This window comes from Bufo gargarizans, chromosome 7 (genome assembly GCF_014858855.1).
Source record: "Bufo gargarizans isolate SCDJY-AF-19 chromosome 7, ASM1485885v1, whole genome shotgun sequence".
NCBI classification, from domain to species: Eukaryota; Metazoa; Chordata; class Amphibia; order Anura; family Bufonidae; genus Bufo; species Bufo gargarizans.
In genome coordinates, this window is record NC_058086.1 from 189478563 (window position 1) to 189499085 (window position 20523).

Sequence of the window (20523 nt, forward strand, 5' to 3'; positions counted from 1 at the left end):
ATTTGGATCCCAGACTTCTTCTCACACTTTCGGGCCCCTAAAAAGCCAGGGCAGTATAAATACCCCACATGTGACCCCACTTTGGAAAGAAGACACCCCAAGGTATTCAATGAGGGGCATGGCGAGTTCCTAGAATTTTTTTTTTTTTGCATAAGTTAGCGGATATTGATTTTTTTTTGTTTTTTTCTCACAAAGTCTCACTTTCCGCTAACTTAGGACAAAAATTTCAATCTTTCATGGACTCAATATGCCCCTCACGGAATACCTTGGGGTGTCTTCTTTCCGAAATGGGGTCACATGTGGGGTATTTATACTGCCCTGGCTTTTTAGGGGCCCTAAAGCGTGAGAAGAAGTCTGGAATATAAATGTCTAAAAATGTTTACGCATTTGGATTCCGTGAGGGGTATGGTGCGTCCATGTGAGATTTTATTTTTTGACACAAGTTAGTGGAATATGAGACTTAGTAAGAAAAAACAAAAACAAACAAAAAATTTCCGCTAACTTGTGCCAAAAAAAATGTCTGAATGGAGCCTTACCAGGGGGGGGGGGGGGGGGTGATCAATGACAGGGGGGTGATCAATGACAGGGGGGTGATCACCCATATAGACTCCCTGATCACCCCCCCTGTAAGGATCCATTCAGACATCCGCATGATTTTTACGGATCCATGGATACATGGATCGGATCCACAAAACACATGCGGACGTCTGAATGGAGCCTTACAGGGGGGTTATCAATGACAGGGGGTGATCAGGGTGATCACCCCCCTGTCACTGATCACCCCCCCTGTAAGGCTCCATTCAGACATCCGCATGATTTTTTACGGATCCATGGATACATGTATCGGATCCACAGAACGCATGCGGACGTCTGAATGGAGCCTTACAGGGGGGTTATCAATGACAGGGGGTGATCAGGGTAATCAGGGTGATCACCCCCCTGTCACTGATCACCCCCCCTGTAAGGCTCCATTCAGACATCCGCATGATTTTTTACGGATCCATGGATACATGTATCGGATCCACAGAACGCATGCGGACGTCTGAATGGAGCCTTACAGGGGGGTTATCAATGACAGGGGGTGATCAGGGTAATCAGGGTGATCACCCCCCTGTCACTGATCACCCCCCCTGTAAGGCTCCATTCAGACATCCGCATGATTTTTTACGGATCCATGGATACATGGATCGGATCCACAAAACGCATGCGGACGTCTGAATGGAGCCTTACAGGGGGGTTATCAATGACAGGGGGTGATCAGGGTAATCAGGGTGATCACCCCCCTGTCACTGATCACCCCCCCTGTAAGGCTCCATTCAGACATCCGCATGATTTTTTACGGATCCATGGATACATGGATCGGATCCACAAAACGCATACGGACGTCTGAATGGAGCCTTACAGGGGGGTTATCAATGACAGGGGGTGATCAGGGTAATCAGGGTGATCACCCCCCTGTCACTGATCACCCCCCCTGTAAGGCTCCATTCAGACATCCGCATGATTTTTACGGATCCATGGATACATGGATTGGATTCACAAAACGCATGCGGACGTCTGAATGGAGCATTACAGGGGGGTTATCAATGACAGGGGGTGATCAGGGTAATCAGGGTGATCACCCCCCTGTCACTGATCACCCCCCCTGTAAGGCTCCATTCAGACATCCGCATGATTTTTTACGGATCCATGGATACATGGATCGGATCCACAAAACGCATGCGGACGTCTGAATGGAGCCTTACAGGGGGGTTATCAATGACAGGGGGGTGATCAGGGAGTGTATATGGGTGATCACCCGCCTGTCATTGATCACCCCCTGTAAGGCTCCATTCAGACGTCCGCATGTGTTTTGCGGATCCGATCCATGTATCCGTAAAAATCATGCGGACGTCTGAATGGAGCCTTACAGGGGAGTGATCAATGACAGGGGGGTGATCAATGACAGGGGGTGATCAGGGAGTGTATATGGGTGATCACCCGCCTGTCATTGATCACCCCCCTGTAAGGCTCCATTCAGACGTCCGTATGCTTTTTGCGGATCCGATCCATGTATCCGTGGATCCGTAAAAATCATACGGACGTCTGAACGGAGCCTGACAGGGGGGTGATCAATGACAGGGCGGTGATCAATGACAGGGGGGTGATCAGGGAGTTTATATGGGGTGATCATGGGTGATCAGGGGTTTATAAGGGGTTAATAAGTGACGGGGGGGGGGGGTGTAGTGTAGTGTAGTGTGGTGTTTGGTGCGACTGTACTGACCTACCTGAGTCCTCTGGTGGTCGATCCTAACAAAAGGGACCACCAGAGGACCAGGTAGGAGGTATATTAGACGCTGTTATGAAAACAGCGTCTAATATACCTGGTAGGGGTTAAAAAATTCGGATCTCCAGCCTGCCAGCGAGCGATCGCCGCTGGCAGGCTGGAGATCCACTCGCTTACCTTCCGTTCCTGTGAGCGCGCGCGCCTGTGTGCGCGCGTTCACAGGAAATCTCGCGTCTCGCGAGATGACGCATATATGCGTGACTGTGCGCAGGGCTGCCACCTCCGGAACGCGAATCTGCGTTAGGCGGTCCGGAGGTGGTTAAAAGTCGCCAAACATTCCATGAATGCGGCTCGTGTGCAGAGCAATTCATCTCCATGGTAATCGAGTAAGGGATAGTTGGAAAGGAGTATGACAAGAGAGGGCCTTGCGGTTCGCCCAGCAGTTGTTTCGCAGCAAACTTTGCTAGTTCGCGATTCATGGAACATATGGCGATGTTCGCATGCGCCATATTCTTTTGCATTGCGCCGAACTTTGACCCATGACACATCCAGGTGGGACAGGACAGCCAATTGAGACGTTTCAGCACATGGACACACCATGACCCTATAACAGAACCCGATCTGGCAGCCATTTTACATTCAGTGTTTTGCCAGTGTAGGGAGAGGTTGCTGTGTGGAGCAGGGACAGGCTGTTAGGGACACCAAACGCTAGCTAATAGGGCCACAAAAGTCCTTTTAAGGACTGGTATAGGTGTGCTATCGATAGGTGTGATACACAGAGGGGTGCGATATACTTATAATATACTTTCTAACATAAAAAGTATATTATAGTGCATTTGTATTGTGTGCGGTTCTGCTGCGATACCGCAGCTATATAGAGGGACAAATGCTATTGGAATAACTAATTGCAACTGGTGTGATATACCTGTTGCCAAAAAAAAAAAACTGATTGAGGGGTGTGATATACCTATAATATACTTTCTAACATAGAAAGTATATTATAGTGCATTTGTATTGTGCAGCAGTTGTGCTGCGTTCTGCTGCGATACTGAAAATACAGTGCCTTGAAAAAGTATTCACCACCCTTGACTTATTTAGTATTTTGGTACATTTCAGCCTTAAATTCAATGTTTTATTAATCTGAATTTTATGTGATGGATCAGAACACAATAGTCTAAGTTGATGAAGTGAAATGCGAAAAATATGTAAATAAAACTATTGTTTAGAAATAGAAAACTAGAAATTGGCATATGCGTATGTATTCACCCCCTTTGTTAGGAAGCCCATAAAAAGCACTGGTGCAACCAATTACATTCAGAAGTCACATAATTAGTGAAATGATGTCCACCTGTGTGCAATTTGTCACATGATCTATCATTACGTATACACACCTTTTTTGAAAGGCAAGACCTAAACAAGAATCATCACTAACCAAACACTGCCATGAAGACCAAGGAACTCTCCAAACAAGTATAGGACAATGTTGCTGAGAAGTACAAGTTAGGGTTAGGTTATAAAAAAATATCCAAATCTTTGATGATCCCCAGGAACACCATCAAATCTATCATAACAAAATGGAAAGAACATGGCACAACAGCAAACCTGCCAAAAGACGGCCGCCCACCAAAACTCACGGACCGGACAAGGAGGGCATTAATCAGAGAAGCAACACAGAGATCTTAGGTAACCCTGGAGGAGCTGCAGAGTTCAACAGCAGAGACTGGAGTATCTGTACATATGATTGAGGGGTGTGATATACCTGCTTCTACAAAATACTGATTAAGGGGTTCTATATACCTACTTCCACAAAATACTGATTGAGAGGTGCGATACACCTGCTTTTACAAAATACTGATTATGGGGTTCTATATACCTGCTTCCACAAAATACTGATTGAAGGGTTCGATATACCTACTTCCACAAAATACTGATGACGGGGTTTGATATACCTGCTTCCACAAAATACAGATTGAGGGGTGCAATATACCTGATTCCACCAAATATTGATTCAGGTGTTCTATATACCTGTTCCCACAAAATACTGATTGAGGGGTGCGATATACTTGCTTCTACAAAATACTGATTAAGGGGTGCGATATACCTGCTTCCACCAATATTGATTGAGGCCTGCGATACACCGGCTTCCACAAAATACTGATTGAGGGGTGCGATATAGCTGCTTCCACCAAATATTGATTCAGGGGTTCTTTATATCTGTTTCCACAAAATACTGATAGAGGGGATTGATATACCGGCTTCCACCAAATATTGATTGAGGCCTGCGATACACCAGCTTCCACCAAATATGGATTAAGGGGTTTGATTTACCAGCTTACAGCCAATACTCATTAAGGGGTTCTATATACCTGTTTCAACAAAATACTGATAGAGGGGATTGATATACCGGCTTCCACCAAATATTGATTGAGGCCTGCAATATATCTGCTTCCACAAATACTGCTCTTCTATAGGGACTTTGTCACAAGGTCATTTTGAAAATAACAGGCAGAGGAAGAGGCAGGCCATTCCCCAGGGGTGGTAGGGGTCGGGCAGGTGCACCAAGCCGGAGCATAAGTGGGAAGCTTAAGAAGGTGTGTTCGATTACGTCAAAGGAAGCCCCAGAGTTGGTTGAGTGGCTCACTCAGCCTTCCGCTTCTGTACCCTCCTCATCCTCTGTATCTGCACCCTCCTCACTCTCTGCTGTGTGCTCCCCCAAATACACCACCACCACCACCCATCCATTCCCAGACCTTACCGATGCACAGCCATTCTGACGACAGTATCCAGATCAACTCAAGGAGGGTAGTCCCCGCTGTTGCTGCCTACTATGTCACGTGGGTGCCCACAAAAGAGGAAGAGGAGGGGAGTTCAGAGGGAGAGACGGAGCAGCAGATAGGGAGGAGAAGGAGGAGAAGCAGGCAGAACTCGCAGTGCACAGGAGACAAAAAGCAGACTGCAAATGTATCTGGAGCGAGCCATCCACCAAGCACGGTCACATCTTGCGCTCCCAGAATGCTGACACATGGCTCCGCAGTGTAGGCTTTTTTTCAACGTGTCAGCTGCTGATAATAGTGTTGCCATCTGCAGCCTGTGCTGTCAACGCATAAGTCGCGGTAAGCCCAACACTCACCTAGGACCGCCTTAAGAAGGCACCTGGCCTTCCATCACCGAGCCCAGTGGGAGCAACACCGTCAGAACCCACAAAGACACACTCTCGACGCTTCACGTCCTGCCTCTTCTCCTTCTCCTCCCATTTGTCCTCCACTCCACCTTCCACCATGCCGTTGTTGCTTTCATCTGGCAGAAGGCAGGCTACCGTGGCCCAAATGTTCGAGAATAAATTTTTTATATATCTCTGGCAGACACGTGGTCTGGCAAACACGGGCAGGGAAGGTACATAACTTTTACTGCCCAATTCTGACAGTCGTCAAGCATGTAACCGGTGGCAGCCATGTGGATTTGGTGTTACCGCCATGGATTGCATGCAGGCCTGCCTCTTCTTCTCTTCCTCCTACTCCATCCTCCGTCTCCTCCTCGGCTGACTCCTCCTTTTCCACTGCTACCGCCTCTTCCGCTGCACCCCCCAAGCTCCCCAGAACCTATTCGACGTGCCAGGTGAGACGTTGCCATGCTGTGCTGCGGCTGTTGTGCCTGGAAGCCAAGAGCCACACCGGTCCTGCACTGCTTTCAGCTCTGCGGCCCCAGGCCGATCAGTGGCTAACCCCGCTCAATTTGACAGTTGGTAGAGTGGAGTGCGACAACGGTGGCAATCTGCTGAGCGCGCTGAAACAGGGCAAAATGACACACGTGCCGTGCATGGCACACGTCCTGAACTTAGTTGCGCGGCGATTCGTTGCAAAATACCCCGGGGTCCAGGACGTCTTGTGGCAGGCCAGGAAAATCTCTTGCCATTTTAGAAGATCTTACATGGCCAATGTCCTTAACGACTATCTGTACGAACTTTGCAGCAGGACAGGTTCTAGGGAGCTTGGCCAGCCCACACATACCTGCCACCACCCAGAACAAAGAATGGTCCTTGTCTTATGTATATACAGCGGCCAGGTGAATGCCCAATTTTTGGGGCCTCTACTAGGGTTGGATGATATCAAAAATATTCCCACAATAACGATATTAAGAAATTTATCGCGATAACGATATATATCGCGATAAATGCCCATTTAGAAGAAAAAAACACTTGGGGCCACAAGGAGACATTATACTGTAAGGGGGCAGCCACAAGAAGACGTTACACTGTATGGGGCAGCACCAAGGAGACGTTACACTGTATGGGGCAGCCACAAGGAGACGTTATACTGTATGAGGGCAGCCACAAGGAGACATTATACTGTATGGGGGCAGCCACAAGGAGACGTTATACTGTATGGGGGCAGCCACAAGAAGACGTTACACTGTATGGGGCAGCCACAAGGAGACGTTACACTGTATGGGGAAGCCACAAGGAGACGTTACACTGTATGGGGCAGCCACAAGGAGACGTTACACTGTATGGGGGCAGCCACAAGGAGACGTTACACTGTATGGGGCAGCCACAAGGAGACGTTATACTGTATGGGGCAGCCACAAGGAGACACTACTGTATGGGGGCCACAAGGAGATGTTATACTGTATGGGGGCCACAAGGAGACGTTACACTGTATGGGGCAGCCACAAGGAGACATTATACTGTATGGGAACAGCCACAAGGAGACATTATACTGTATGGGGGCCATAAGGAGACGTTATACTGTATGGGGACAGCCAGACAGCCACAAGGAGACGTTAATTGTTATACTTTTATATGTAATTTTTCACCATTTCGGGTATCTGTAACTAGTCGATTGACTTCTAGTAACAACAAAAACATTACAGGGTTAATTCTGTACTAGAACGAGTGGTTTATAGTAATCTTGTGTATCATCTCCTACTAGAAGGTGTATTGCAGGCTGTAAGCAGAAGTTTTGGGGGCGGAGACTGCATTATTGGAGCCTGCATGGAGGAGCCGGGGTAGCCGCTGCGGGCAGCAATTGGTATGGAATCTGGCGCGGATGGCTGCGGATGCAGATTTTGAAGCAGTCAGCGCACATGACCGCTTCTATGATGTCACAAAATACCGCAGTAATTTGGAAACAGCGATATCGCCCCTGATTAAAATACATATTTTTTGTGGGAATTTTTGCCATTGATCCCTCTCTGGTATGTCACTGTCCATGTTGTGGGACTATTTGTGCACTTCTAGTAAGTATTTGGTGGCTGCAAATATGACCTGAATGTTTTTCAGTTTCGCCTGCCAATAAAGTGAATGGGGCTCGCCGTTAACGCGCGGTTCGCGAACATTTGATTGCGAAACGCCTCAGCCGATGTTCGTCCATCACTAAGTATGACATCAGGATCAGTCTTTACAGGGTTTCTTTTTAGTTTGTAGTCATGGAGACATATAGAACTGCAAAGTATTTGTGTATATAAAACGGTAGGAGATTTGTCCTATTTTAGATGCATTTGAGAGTAAAATACAAAAAAAAGTGTCAAAATAAATATGCCCTTAACTAGATATTCCGGTTGTAACAAGTTATAGGGGATAACCATTAGATCGGTGGAGGTCCCCCCACAGATCAGGAGAATGGGAACTCTGTACCCCTGAAGGGAATGGCCAGTCGGGCATGCAAACTGCGGTTCCATCCAACTCTAAGGAGGTTCATTAAAAAGCTGAGCGCTCCAGAATTCTCGTAGAGGTGGAGTGGCAGGAGTGGCAGGGCGCCTGCTTGACCCGCCGCTCGGTTCATTTTGGAGGGCTCTGAGGAGTATAGGGTCCCTATTTTCATGATTGGTTGGGGTTCCAGCGGTAGGACTCCACTGATCTAATAGTTATCCCCTATCCTGTGGATAGAAGATAATTTGTAACAGCCGGGATACCCCTTTAAGGACCATTATCTATTTTTGCTGTGATCTTTTAACAAAAAGTATCAAGTGCTTTACAATCACTTTATTAGTGATACCTGCTGTATATATAGCGCTATATCTCTTAACTAATAGAAATGCAACTTCAAAATTCAGCTATATTTTTTGTGTTTCTTTTCTTCGTTGTAAACCCTCCATAACCTTTTCAACTTCCTATTTTACCCCTCTGTAGGGAGGATAAACAAAGCCTTCGTATAACTGACCAGAGCTCACAGCTGGAAGATCTAAACCTTCCCGAATCAATTCCCCGTCGCAGTGGGCAAATATAAACCTTACTGAATCAATAAATTGGAAGTAGGGCTCTTATTAGATGACGTCCTAGCCATTGCTTTCTAAAACACACACCTGTCTTTTATTCCTAAGAGAAGCTCATTTCTTAAGTAAGAGAATGAAATAAAGTAGTAAATGTTCACATGTTGATATGGCGATACAGATTTTATACTTTAAAGAGTAACTAAAACTTTGACTAAAAATTTTATAAGATGTCCCTAATGCCCTAATAAAAGTTTTTCTAATATACTTTATTCATGGATTTTCTATTTTTCTTAGATTTTTCCTTCCCTGTGTACTTAAAACTGACATTTCTGTTCACCGCTTACGGAGTACAGGCTGTAGACCGCCCATGAATAGGGCCGCAGCACCAGTGCGTACGGGCAGGAGCACACATTGTTGCTCCTGCCCGTTCCTCACGGAGGTTTACTAACTCCTGGCATAGCACATGGGTGCCCCACCAATGAGGTCAGGTGAGGCGATCAGGCAGGCATAAAGGGCCATGAGCTTAAGGGAATGGGTTAAGTTAGGGTTAAATTGGCATTGGGGAGGGGTTCTGTTTCAGTTTTTCGCCTCAGACAGCAGGAAGGCTAGGTGCACACTTGCCTGTACCCATGTACTATGCCAGGATAAGCTGAGCGGAGCGGGCTCCTGCTTCTGACTGCTCCGCTAAGCTAAGAGCTGATATGCAGTACCGGATTATTGACTGGTGGTGACCCCCAAAAAATTTCTAATTTTTTTTTTTATGAAGCCTTTACATAATAATATGCCCTCCCGCCAATAATAAGATGAAATCAAGCATAAAGAAAAGATGTTTTCATTTACTTACTGAAGATTCATCTGTCATTTTCCTCTGTTCTTTGGGGATTTCCTTTAGGGATTTCTTACTCATTGAAGTCCTCAGCATTTTATCTGATACAAATTGTTGAATTTTTGAAATGATTGAATTTTCCTTAGAGATTTCATTCCTGCTTCCGCTTGGGGACAGGCTGCGAGTTGGTATCAGACTTCTCTGAGCGCTGAAGCCTCCTGTCTTTGCTTCTGTATTAGTGTTTGAAATGGAAGCCTTGATGTTTGACTGTATGCTTGAGGAAAATCCGGAACTTCTAGTAGTCAGGTCCGCCAAACGGGATGACTCAGACAACTGGGTTGCGTCATGGTCTGATTTAGGGCTGGAAGTCCATTGAATAAAATAGCTCTCCTATTACAAGAAATGAAAAAAAAAAACATGGTTACTATAGACGTAGATCTTATGGCTAAAGATAGGGTCTTCAGTTTATAACATATGCTTAAGCTTGGTCATCAGAGTATGATGGGTGTGGGTCCGACTCCCAAAATGCCTACGAATTAGAAAAAAGTCCCTGTGGGTATTTACTCTTTACATCAGGGGATACATTGCTGTGTGTTGGCTCTGGCTAAACATATTTTCTCCTTTTCATCTGTCTCCCCTGAGGTTTAACTTATAACTACTATTAAAGGAGTTTTTCCACTATTAACATTGACGTTACATGGATCAGAAATACCCTCTACATCTGATCAACGCCACTGTATGGCGCTGCTTCAGAAACAAAATCCCAAGGAGGTCAAGGCCCCTATGTTCTAGGCTTAGATGGGGGGAAAACAACAACACACAAACAAGTTAGAACTATTAAGTCATACAAATGAGGCAGTTCTATTTTCTGTTTCGAGAGATATTTTGAGTAGGGCACACCTAGAGGTGAGGAGGTCTCATTGAAATTAATTAAAATGGATCTTTCTGAGGCAAATGGCAGACCTAAAGATACCTATTGTATATACTGATACAATACTGGCGCTGGTCAACACTACCACACAACAAAGTACCTGGGGATTAGGGCTTTGTGCTTGTTTACCCCATCATCTTTCATGATCTGTGACTTAAAGGGGTTCTCCACAATTTGCTAAAATCTGGTAGGCAGCAAGGGGCTTAGAAATATATATATAAAAAAAAAAAAAATATGCAGTCGTCACAGACCTTTGAGCTTTCACGTGACTGCTGCAGCCAGTCACTGCCGTGTGCATCACCGCTGAGGTCAGCGATTGGCTGATGAACATGACATCATCCATACAGGCCCGGCAGAGAACAGAGCAGCAGGGACCAGAGTGGCGAAGGACAGGAGCAACATTTTAAAAAGGTACGTTTTTTTTTTCCCCCCAAATTTTTTAAAGACCCTTGCTCCTTGCCAAATTTCAACAAGTTTTGGAGAACCTCTTTAACTACCCATACCTTATGGAAAGGGTATAAGTTCTCACCACACATTAAAATAAAGTATATAGCCAACCTGGTCTGGTCCCTCTCTGTACAGAGGCCCTATGATGAGCACATTGGCTGTCTCTATGGTATGATTTAGAGGAATATTCTGTACTTTTGATACATGACCATCACAGACTCCTATTAAACTCCATATAGGTGTCACGGACGGTGTACAGGAAACAAGACAAAGCAACATGCATATATCACTCACTGGATCCAAAGCTAAGGAACCAAAAGGGAGACCCCTGCACAAGACCTGGCACTTTCCCTGGCTGCTCAGCCTATGCAAAGATCCCAAAGGTGGATGGTTGCATATCCACGTACCTCGACTATATAACCCCTGAACACCCTACAATAGTGAGGGGACACGACCACCGGCTCCCTACACCAGACACGGAGGGAGTCAGGGTCACCTGGGATCCAGCAAACAGAAAATAACAGATAAATGTACAGCACTTAACTTTGTAGCAGACTGGGAAACAGGATCAGCATGCACACACACTCCAGGAAGAAGTATAAGCCGCCCAGTAATGCATTATGGGGAAGAATTTAAAGGGATGCAATCAGTCCAACTACATGACAGCTGAGAGAGGCTAACGAGATGAGGAACTGACCACCACAACAAAGAAAACTCAAGGAGGAGGTTCTGAAAGGCTTCTGTCAGAGCTTCTCAGCTGTCTGGTTGTGACAGTACCCCTCCCTCTACGAGTGGACTCCGGACACTCAGAGCCCACCTTCTCAGGATGGGACCTATGGAAAGCCCTGATGAGACGAGAGGCCTTAATGTCCGTCACTGGGACCCACATCCTCTCCTCAGGACCATAACCCTCCCAATGAACAAGGTACTGGAGAGAACCGCGGACAAGACGAGAATCCACAATCCTAGAGACCTGAAATTCAAGATTCCCATCAACCATAATCGGAGGAGGAGGCAAAGGCGAGGGTACAATGGGTTAACATAAGGTTTCAATAAGGACTTATGAAAAACATTATGGATCTTCCAAGTCTGAGGAAGATCAAGACGGTAGGCAACAGGATTGATGACAGACAGGATTTTGTAAGGCCCAATAAACCTAGGACCCAACTTCCAGGAGGGAACCTTCAATTTGATATTCTTGGTAGACAACCACACCAGATCACCAACATTCAGGTCCGGACCAAGCACACGTCTCTTATCTGCCACACGCTTGTATCTCTCACTCATGCTCTTTAGATTATCCTGAATCTTTTGCCAAATAGATGACAAAGACGAGGAGAATCTGTCCTCATCAGGTAAACCAGAAGACCCCTCTCCCGAGAAAGTCCCAAACTGCGGATGAAACCCATATGCACCAAAAAATTGTGACTTATCAGAGGACTCCTGACGACGGTTATTTAAAGCAAACTCAGCAAGGGACAAAAAAGAACACCAATCCTCCTGATTCTCCGCCACAAAACAGCGCAGATATGTCTCCAGATTCTGATTGACGCGCTCCGTCTGGCCATTCGACTGCGGGTGGAAAGCAGAAGAGAATGACAACCGAACCCCCAAGCGAGAACAGAAAGCCTTCCAGAATCTGGAAACAAACTGCGTGCCCCTATCAGAGACTATGTCTGAAGGAATACCGTGCAATTTGACAATGTGATCAATAAATGCCTGCGCCAGCGTCTTAGCATTGGGCAAACCAGGAAAAGGGATGAAATGCACCATTTTGCTAAAACGGTCCACCACCACCAGAATCACAGTCTTCCCCGAGGAACGAGGCAGGTCCGTTATGAAGTCCATGGACAGATGTGTCCAAGGACGGGAAGGAATGGGTAAGGGAAGGAGAGGACCTGACGGCCGTGAATAAGGGACTTTGGCACAAGCGCAAGTCTCGCAGGCTGCCACAAAACCCTCAACCGACTTACGAAGCGCAGGCCACCAGAATCTCCGAGCGATGAGATCCAGTGTGGCTCTTGCCCCCGGGTGCCCAGCAAGGACAGTATCGTGGTGTTCCTTAAAAATCTTGTGTCTTAAAGCGAGAGGCACAAACAACCTCCCAGGAGGACAAAGATCAGTAGCCTCTGACTGGGCTGCCTGCACCTCTGCCTCCAATTTAGAAAAAAGAGCAGAGACCACCACACCTTCGGCCAAAATGGGACGCGGGTCTTCAAAATTCCCGCCTCCCGGAAAACAACGTGACAGGGCATCTGCCTTCATATTCTTAACCCCAGGGCGGAACGTGACAACAAAATTAAATCTTGAAAAGAACAAAGACCATCTGGCCTGTCTCGGGTTCAGACGCTTGGCTGACTCCAAGTAGGCCAGATTTTTAAGGTCAGTAAACACGGTAATAGGGTGTCTGGCTCCCTCTAGCCAATGGCGCCATTCCTCAAAAGCCAACTTGATGGCCAACAATTCCCTATCTCCCACATCGTAATTTCTCTCTGCGGAGGAGAGTTTTTTCGAGAAAAAGGCACACGGTCGCCATTAGGCAGGAGAGGAACCCTGAGACAAGACCGCACCCACACCCACCTCAGAAGCATCAACCTCAACTATGAAGGGTAAAGAAATATCAGGTTGCACCAAGATGGGAGCGGAAGCAAAACTCTCCTTGATATTAGAAAAAGCCTTACGCGCCTCTACCGACCAAGAAGAAAAATCTACCCCCTTTCTGGTCATATCAGTGAGTGGTTTAACAATAGAGGAATAATTCAAAATAAACTTCCTGTAATAATTGGCAAAGCTCAAAAAACGCATCAGCGCATTCTGATTCTCAGGAAGCTCCCACTCAAGCACAGCGCGGACCTTCTCGGGGTCCATGTTAAAACCAGAAGCGGAGAGAAGAAACCCCAGAAATTGAATTTCTGGAACCGCAAACACACATTTTTCCAGTTTCGCATATAATTTATTCTCCCGCAGAATGAGCAAGACCTGACGCAAATGTTCCTTATGAGTTTTGAAATCAGGAGAAAAAATCAAAATGTCATCCAAATACACTAATACAAATTTTCCCATCAAATGATAAAAAATGCTGTTCACGAAATGCTGAAAAACGGCTGGGGCATTCATCAAACCAAAAGGCATAACCAAATTTTCAAAATGGCCCTCAGGGGTATTGAAGGCCGTCTTCCATTCGTCTCCTTCTCTGACCCTGACCAGGTTGTATGCCCCTCTTAGATCTAATTTGGAAAAGACTTTAGCCCCAACAACCTGGTTAAACAGGTCCGGGATCAGAGGAAGCGGATAAGGGTCACGAATAGTGATACTGTTCAGCTCCCTGAAATCCAGACAAGGTCTTAAAGAACCATCTTTTTTCTTAACAAAGAAAAAACCAGCGGCAACAGGTGACTTCGAGGGTTGTATGTGTCCTTTTCTCAGACTCTCAGAGATATAAGCACGCATAGCGATCCTTTCAGGTTGGGAAAGATTGTATAAACGAGATTTAGGCAGCTTGGCGCCTGGGATGAGATTAATAGGGCAATCGTACTCCCTGTGCGGGGGCAAATCCTGAACTCCACTTTAAGAGAAGACATCCGAAAATTCAGAGAGAAAAGATGGTACAGTCTTAGTAGCAACCTCAGAAACAGATGTCGTGAGGCAATTCTCTCTGCAAAAGTCACTCCAACCATTTATTTGCCTCGCTTGCCAATCAATGGTGGGATTATGTTTAGTGAGCCAGGGTAGCCCCAACACTAGAGGAGTAGGCAAACCGCTAAGGACGAAACATGACACATCCTCAACATGAACATCACTCACAATTAAACGGATATTGGGAACTATGCCCTTTAATGATTTCTGAGAAAGTGGAGCGGAATCAATAGCAAAAACAGGAATATCCTTGCCCAAAGTGCACACCTGGAAACCATGAGTTATTGCAAATTGATTATCAATCAGATTGACCGCTGCTCCACTATCCACAAAAATCTCACAAAAAATGCTCTTGCTCTCTAGCGCCACCCTAGCAGGCAGGACAAAACGGGAACTACAAGCAAACGGAAAACCTTCAATTTCCGCCTCAACCCTGCCAATAGTAACAGACGGAACATTTTTAAAAGATTTTTTCCTCTTTGTTTCTTTATTACTCCCAGAGAACTGCCTGAATCTCCTAGAGGGACAAACATTTGCCAAATGATTTATACCTCCACAACAAAAACAAACCCTCCCATGCGGGCTGAATCTTCTATTGTCAGAAGCAATCAACCCCAGCTGCATGGGCTCCTGCTCAGAAGGGGCTGACAGCGACTGAGACCCCTGCGCACAGAATGGGACCGCTGCACTGTCCTGGGACTGAGTATGACAGGAAGGAGAGATCTCTCCTCTCTCTCTAAGACGCCTGTCAATACGAACGGCCTGAGACATAGCAGAGTCCAAGGAAATAGGCCTTTCATGAAAGGCAAATGCATCTTTCAATCCCTCTGAAAGACCATGGCAAAATTGACTTCGGAGTGCAGCATCATTCCAACCAGTATCAGCTGCCCATCTCCGAAATTCTGAGCAGTATATCTCTGCGGATTGTTTACCCTGGCATAATAGACGTAGTCTAGACTCAGCCAGAGCAATACGATCCGGATCATCATATATCTGACCCAGGGCTAAAAAGAATTCATCCACTGAACGGAGGGGCCGTGCCCCCTCCGGCAGCGAAAAGGCCCAGGACTGAGCGTTACCCCTGAGCAGCGATATAATGATCCCCACCCTCCGTTCCTCATCACCAGAGGAATGGGGAAGAAGGCGAAAATGGAGTTTGCAAGCCTCTCTAAAACGCACAAAATTCTCACTACCCCCGGAAAACGTATCCGGGAGCGAGATCTTAGGCTCAGAACAAACTCCATGAACGCCAGCTGAACCGGTCACTTGAAGCTGAGAAAAAGTCCTGCGGAGATCAGCTACCTCCAATGAAAGACCCTGAAGGCGTTCAGCCAAAAGTGAAACCGGATCCATGCTTGAGACGGTTTTGGCCGCTTATAATGTCACGGACGGTGTACAGGAAACAAGACAAAGCAACATGCATATATGACTCACTGGATCCAAAGCTAAGGAACCAAAAGGGAGACCCCTGCACAAGACCTGACACTTTCCCTGGCTGCTCAGCCCATACAAAGATCCCAAAGGTGCATGGTTGCATATCCACGTACCTCGACTATATAACCCCTGAACACCCTACAATAGTGAGGGGACACGACCACCGGCTCCCTACACCAGACACGGAGGGAGTCAGGGTCACCTGGGATCCAGCAAACAGAAAATAACAGATAAATATACAGCACTTAACTTTGTAGCAGACTTGGAAACAGGATCAGCATGCACACACACTCCAGGAAGAAGTATAAGCCGCCCAGTAATGCATTATGGGGCGGAATTTAAAGGGATGCAATCAGTCCAACTACATGACAGCTGAGAGAGGCTAACGAGATGAGGAACTGACCACCACAACAAAGAAAACTCAAGGAGGAGGTTCTGAAAGGCTTCTGTCAGAGCTTCTCAGCTGTCTGGTTGTGACAATAGGTTATGGTAACTATTTTTATTCTAAATTCCATTTATATCAAAAATCACAGAAAAGAGATAAAAAAACTAATATAAAAACATCCTGCACGATATGATAAATAAATATGCGGATATGCCTGGCTGCATTTATGAAAAAAATCACAGAAAAAAAAGTATAATAATGCACAAAATAGATGCAAGCATTAAATATATACACTAAGCCCTCGTTCTGATGTAATAAAATCTGAGACTCTTAGCCAATGTATTTTGATCAAAACACATCTGTGCCCGCTTTTTTTATCTCTTTTTTCTGTGATATTTGTTTATTTTGTAGCATATGCTTGAGGAAGTGGCACCTTCAAGTGTGAATAAGCTCCTATTTTATCTTGGGAGTAGCATTTCTGTGCACGTTTGCCATTCCTATTAAAGCCTTTATTAGGTGGTACATATTGGTGTGTGTGCTCCTCCTCTCATTGGTTGCTGGATGCACATGGAGGTGACTAGGAGAAGCACACCATATGTGGGGGGTCTGCGCTCCTGAACATAGATGCCTAATAGCATAGGTAGGTTTAGCGTAGGACCTGACTGACCTGAGATCACCTTGGCGGGGGTAGGTGGGCACAGATGTATTTTGATCAAAATATATTGGCTAAGTCTCAGATTTTATTATATCAGAATGAGGGCTTAGTCTATATATAATGATTGCATCTATTTTGTGCATTATTATACTTTTTTTTTCTGTGATACGTTTCATTTTACCTCATTTTCTATATATATATATATATATATATATATATGTGTGTCAGTGTTTATAAGCAATGGGCCCCTATACGGCCATATCTTATAATAATAACAGAATGAAAATGTTATTATGAACATTAATGTTCACCCCCGAAGAAGTGATCGTCAGGGGACATGATCTGTGACACCCCCCTTTGCAGCCAGCCCTTCAATCACATTATTCATCTTGCTTAAGACGGCGGCAGGGGCAGCTCGGTGTGCGGACACTAATGATGTTTTTATAGGCTCCTGTTCAGCATGAAAATCAAATTCTATCAATTATACTTTGTCACCTCTCAACCCACTGCCCGCATCACGCGCTATGTAGGCCAAATGGAGATTTTCAGGCGCTATTAAGTACGTAATAAGTCTCTCAAACATTACCAATTATGAATATCAAGTGACTGAAGTTCTGCTTTGTGCACCTGCCTGCAGATTGTTAAAGAAATAGCTCCAGATTATCTCTGTTACTTATGATAAAAAAAACTTTTGGGACTTATTAGGAAAAATGACGATGTCGCTGAGCGCCACAGTGGCCTGGCCTAAGGACACAGGTCTGGCACTTAAGGCCATGACGGTAGACTAGTTATTCACCTCTAAGAGCAGTAGAGGGTAGAACATGCAGCTGCTGCATACCTCTTGGGAAAGAGGACTGCCAGATATTTTTAATCCTAGCTGAGATTTTACCACTAAAATTCAAAAATATGGTTTTGCTTAACTGCTTCATTACCGGAGTGTTTACCCCCTTCCTTACCAGGCCAATTTTTAGGTTTAAGCAATAGGCCTATCTAACTGTGAACAACTAATTTCTTGGCCAACCTACATGTATTTGATATAATTTTTCATAGGACACTGTAGATCTTTCTTTTGTGCCAATAGATGACAGATATAATAGGTAAAATAAAGGAAAAACTGAAAATTATGAAAAAAAAAAATATTTTTCATTTCTTATCATTTTGTTTTCTAACTGGTACAAAAGATTTCAAGAGAAACATTTTTAAATTGTATTTTAAAACAAACAAAAAAAAAATGTGTGTATGTTGATATATTTTGCACACACAAAGTCCACAAAAAAAAAACTGAGGTGATAGCAGCAGCGCATCTTATTGTCACGACCATGTTTATGGCCGTGACTCCTTGGGAGCCGCATACAGTTGCCCGCGGTTTTGGTTGTAGTGTCAACCGCAGCTGGAGGCATAATGTTGTAGGCCTCAAGTGCAGTTGCCGCGGACAACAGCTATGTGTGCGGTTTCCTTGGAGTTGTGTGCGCGTTTGTAGCACTTTGGTATGTCTGTGTGCACTCTATGTTATGTGTGGTGTGCACTTACATCTTCCCCTCACTGTGGTTGCCCGTGGCAACGTTCGATTGTATAGTGTACATGTGGTGGCAGTGTCCCGGCCTTCGGGCTGACTCCCAGGACACGGTTTTATTTTCTTTGTTTCACTTTTTATAATTTTTTTTATTTATTTTACTTTACAGTGCGCTGGATGCCACGCAGGGAGACCAGTTTGCTTGGTCTCCGGTCTCCTTACCGTGACAGCAGCTGTCTCATGACAACGTCGTCACAGCGATCTGTGGCATCAGAAGGCCACTGACAGATTGCAATTTAACCTTATGCTTTTATATGTGGGGTTATGGTTAAGAGCTTACCGCCATCATGTACACATGCAGCCGAGCTAAACTTAATGGTTAACGCTTTAAGTAAAAAAAGATTAACTAACTCTTTCAATGTATTTCAATGGCCGTTGTCACAAGATGGCACATCTGTTATCCCACTGCTAATAGATGTAAAACATAGTCATCAGTATCAGATCGGTTGGGGTCTGACTTCTCGAGCCCCCCATGATCAGCAGTTTGAAGGCACTGTGAGGCTTGGGTGAGTGCTGCGACCTCTTCATTACCAGGCACAGTGATGTGCTTTCTGTAGTGGCTGTGAGTGGTACTGCACGTAGCTCTGAACCATTTGCTTGAATCAGGTGGAGTTGCATTTTTAACCGATTTCTGGGTGGTAACGTTAAATATTCTGATTCATTTTCATTTTTGGCATTTAGATCTCACGCCTTTGTTGGTATTGACGAACCTGTATGGCCCTGATAATCTGACACTAAATGATATAATTATTCGCTCATCCCCATTCACCAGAATTGGGCTGAGCTGCAATACCAAACACTGACCATGGATGAGAGAGGTGCTGTTCTACTTTGGTCGACTTCCTGTTGTGCTGTCTCCCAGGGAAAATCCTTGTACAAAATTACACTGGCACTCCATAGAGACCAGTGATCCGTATAATTATGTCTCCTTAGTTATTCAGGGCCATAAAATGGAGGGCAAGAGTTAGAAAGAGCTCTAAAAACTGACACGCAGGTATAGCAACTTAATGAGAAAACAGTCACCAAGTGAACAAGAGCGACTGCACCGCTCATGCTCTCATGCTCAGCCTCCCTCCATTAATTTCTATGGGAGCACTGAAAATAGCCAAGAGCTGGCTTTGCTTTTTCCAGCAGATCCATAGAAATGAATGGAGTGTGGCCCGTGCTTGACGCGCACTTTCTATTCATTTCAACTGAGAATTTCGACTCTCGCCAATTTTCAGCACTCCTATGTAAATGAATGGAAGGAGGCTGAGCATGAGCGGCGTGCTCTCCTTCACTGTGGGATCTCCGTTCTAGAGGTAGGTGTGGGTCCCAGTGGTTGGACCGACACCTATCTAAAACTGGTGGCCTATCCATAGCGATATACCACCAATGTCCCAGGTGGGATAACCCCTTTAAGTGCACCAAGGGTGGGCCCAAGATACTCTGTGCACCCTTGCTCCTCCTGCTTCTTCTGCCAGACCCTCCTTCTCTTTTATTGACAGGACCAGGTTCCTGTATAGTTATCTCTTCTGATCCTGTCCATTATAAAAGAGAGGGAGGAGCTGGAAGAGGAAACAGGGGGAGCAAGGACCCACCCTCGGTGCACTTAAAGGGGTTGTCCAAACTTTTTTTTATTGATGACCTATCCTCAGGATAAGTCATCAATATCAGATTGGTGGGGGTCTGACACCCGATACCACCACCGATCAGCTGTATGGGGAGACGGCGTGCGCAGTGCATACATGCCGTCTCCCTTCTCTCTTCCTGTCTGCTGATGCTGTCCCATAGACATACAGCGGAGAGCAGAAAGAGAGAAGGGAGATGGCACGTGCCCATTGCGCGCGTATTCTCCCCATACAGCTGATCGGCAGAGGTGTTGGGTGTTGGACACCCGCTGATCTGATATTGATGACCTATCCTGAGGATAGGTCTTCAATACAACAAGCTTGGCCCTTTAACTGTTCATTTGCATATGGATAAAAAATATGTTTACTCCAAAGTGAAATGAAAAGTATCATTACATTCAGCGGAGCTTTGTAATAGCGAATTTCCTGGCGACAAATTGCCTTTAAGCTGTTCAATGACAGCAAGAGCTCAGCTAGTGGCCCACGTTAAAGGCCAATTCAACTTGCGTTTAATTAATTGAAACCCAACAGATATTTTAAACCTAGCCAG

The 20523-nt window shown here is 45.5% G+C and overlaps 1 protein-coding gene across 1 annotated transcript in view; it reads right to left on the minus strand.

Annotated features, from left to right (window-relative positions):
• Window positions 1-20523, minus strand: part of CFAP20DC (CFAP20 domain containing) — a 327497-nt gene that overhangs the window by 83223 nt on the left and 223751 nt on the right. Inside the window, exon 4 of the mRNA XM_044301886.1 lies at window positions 9321-9692. Coding sequence (XP_044157821.1) covers window positions 9321-9692 — 372 coding nt within the window. The remainder of the gene's footprint in view (window positions 1-9320; window positions 9693-20523) is intronic.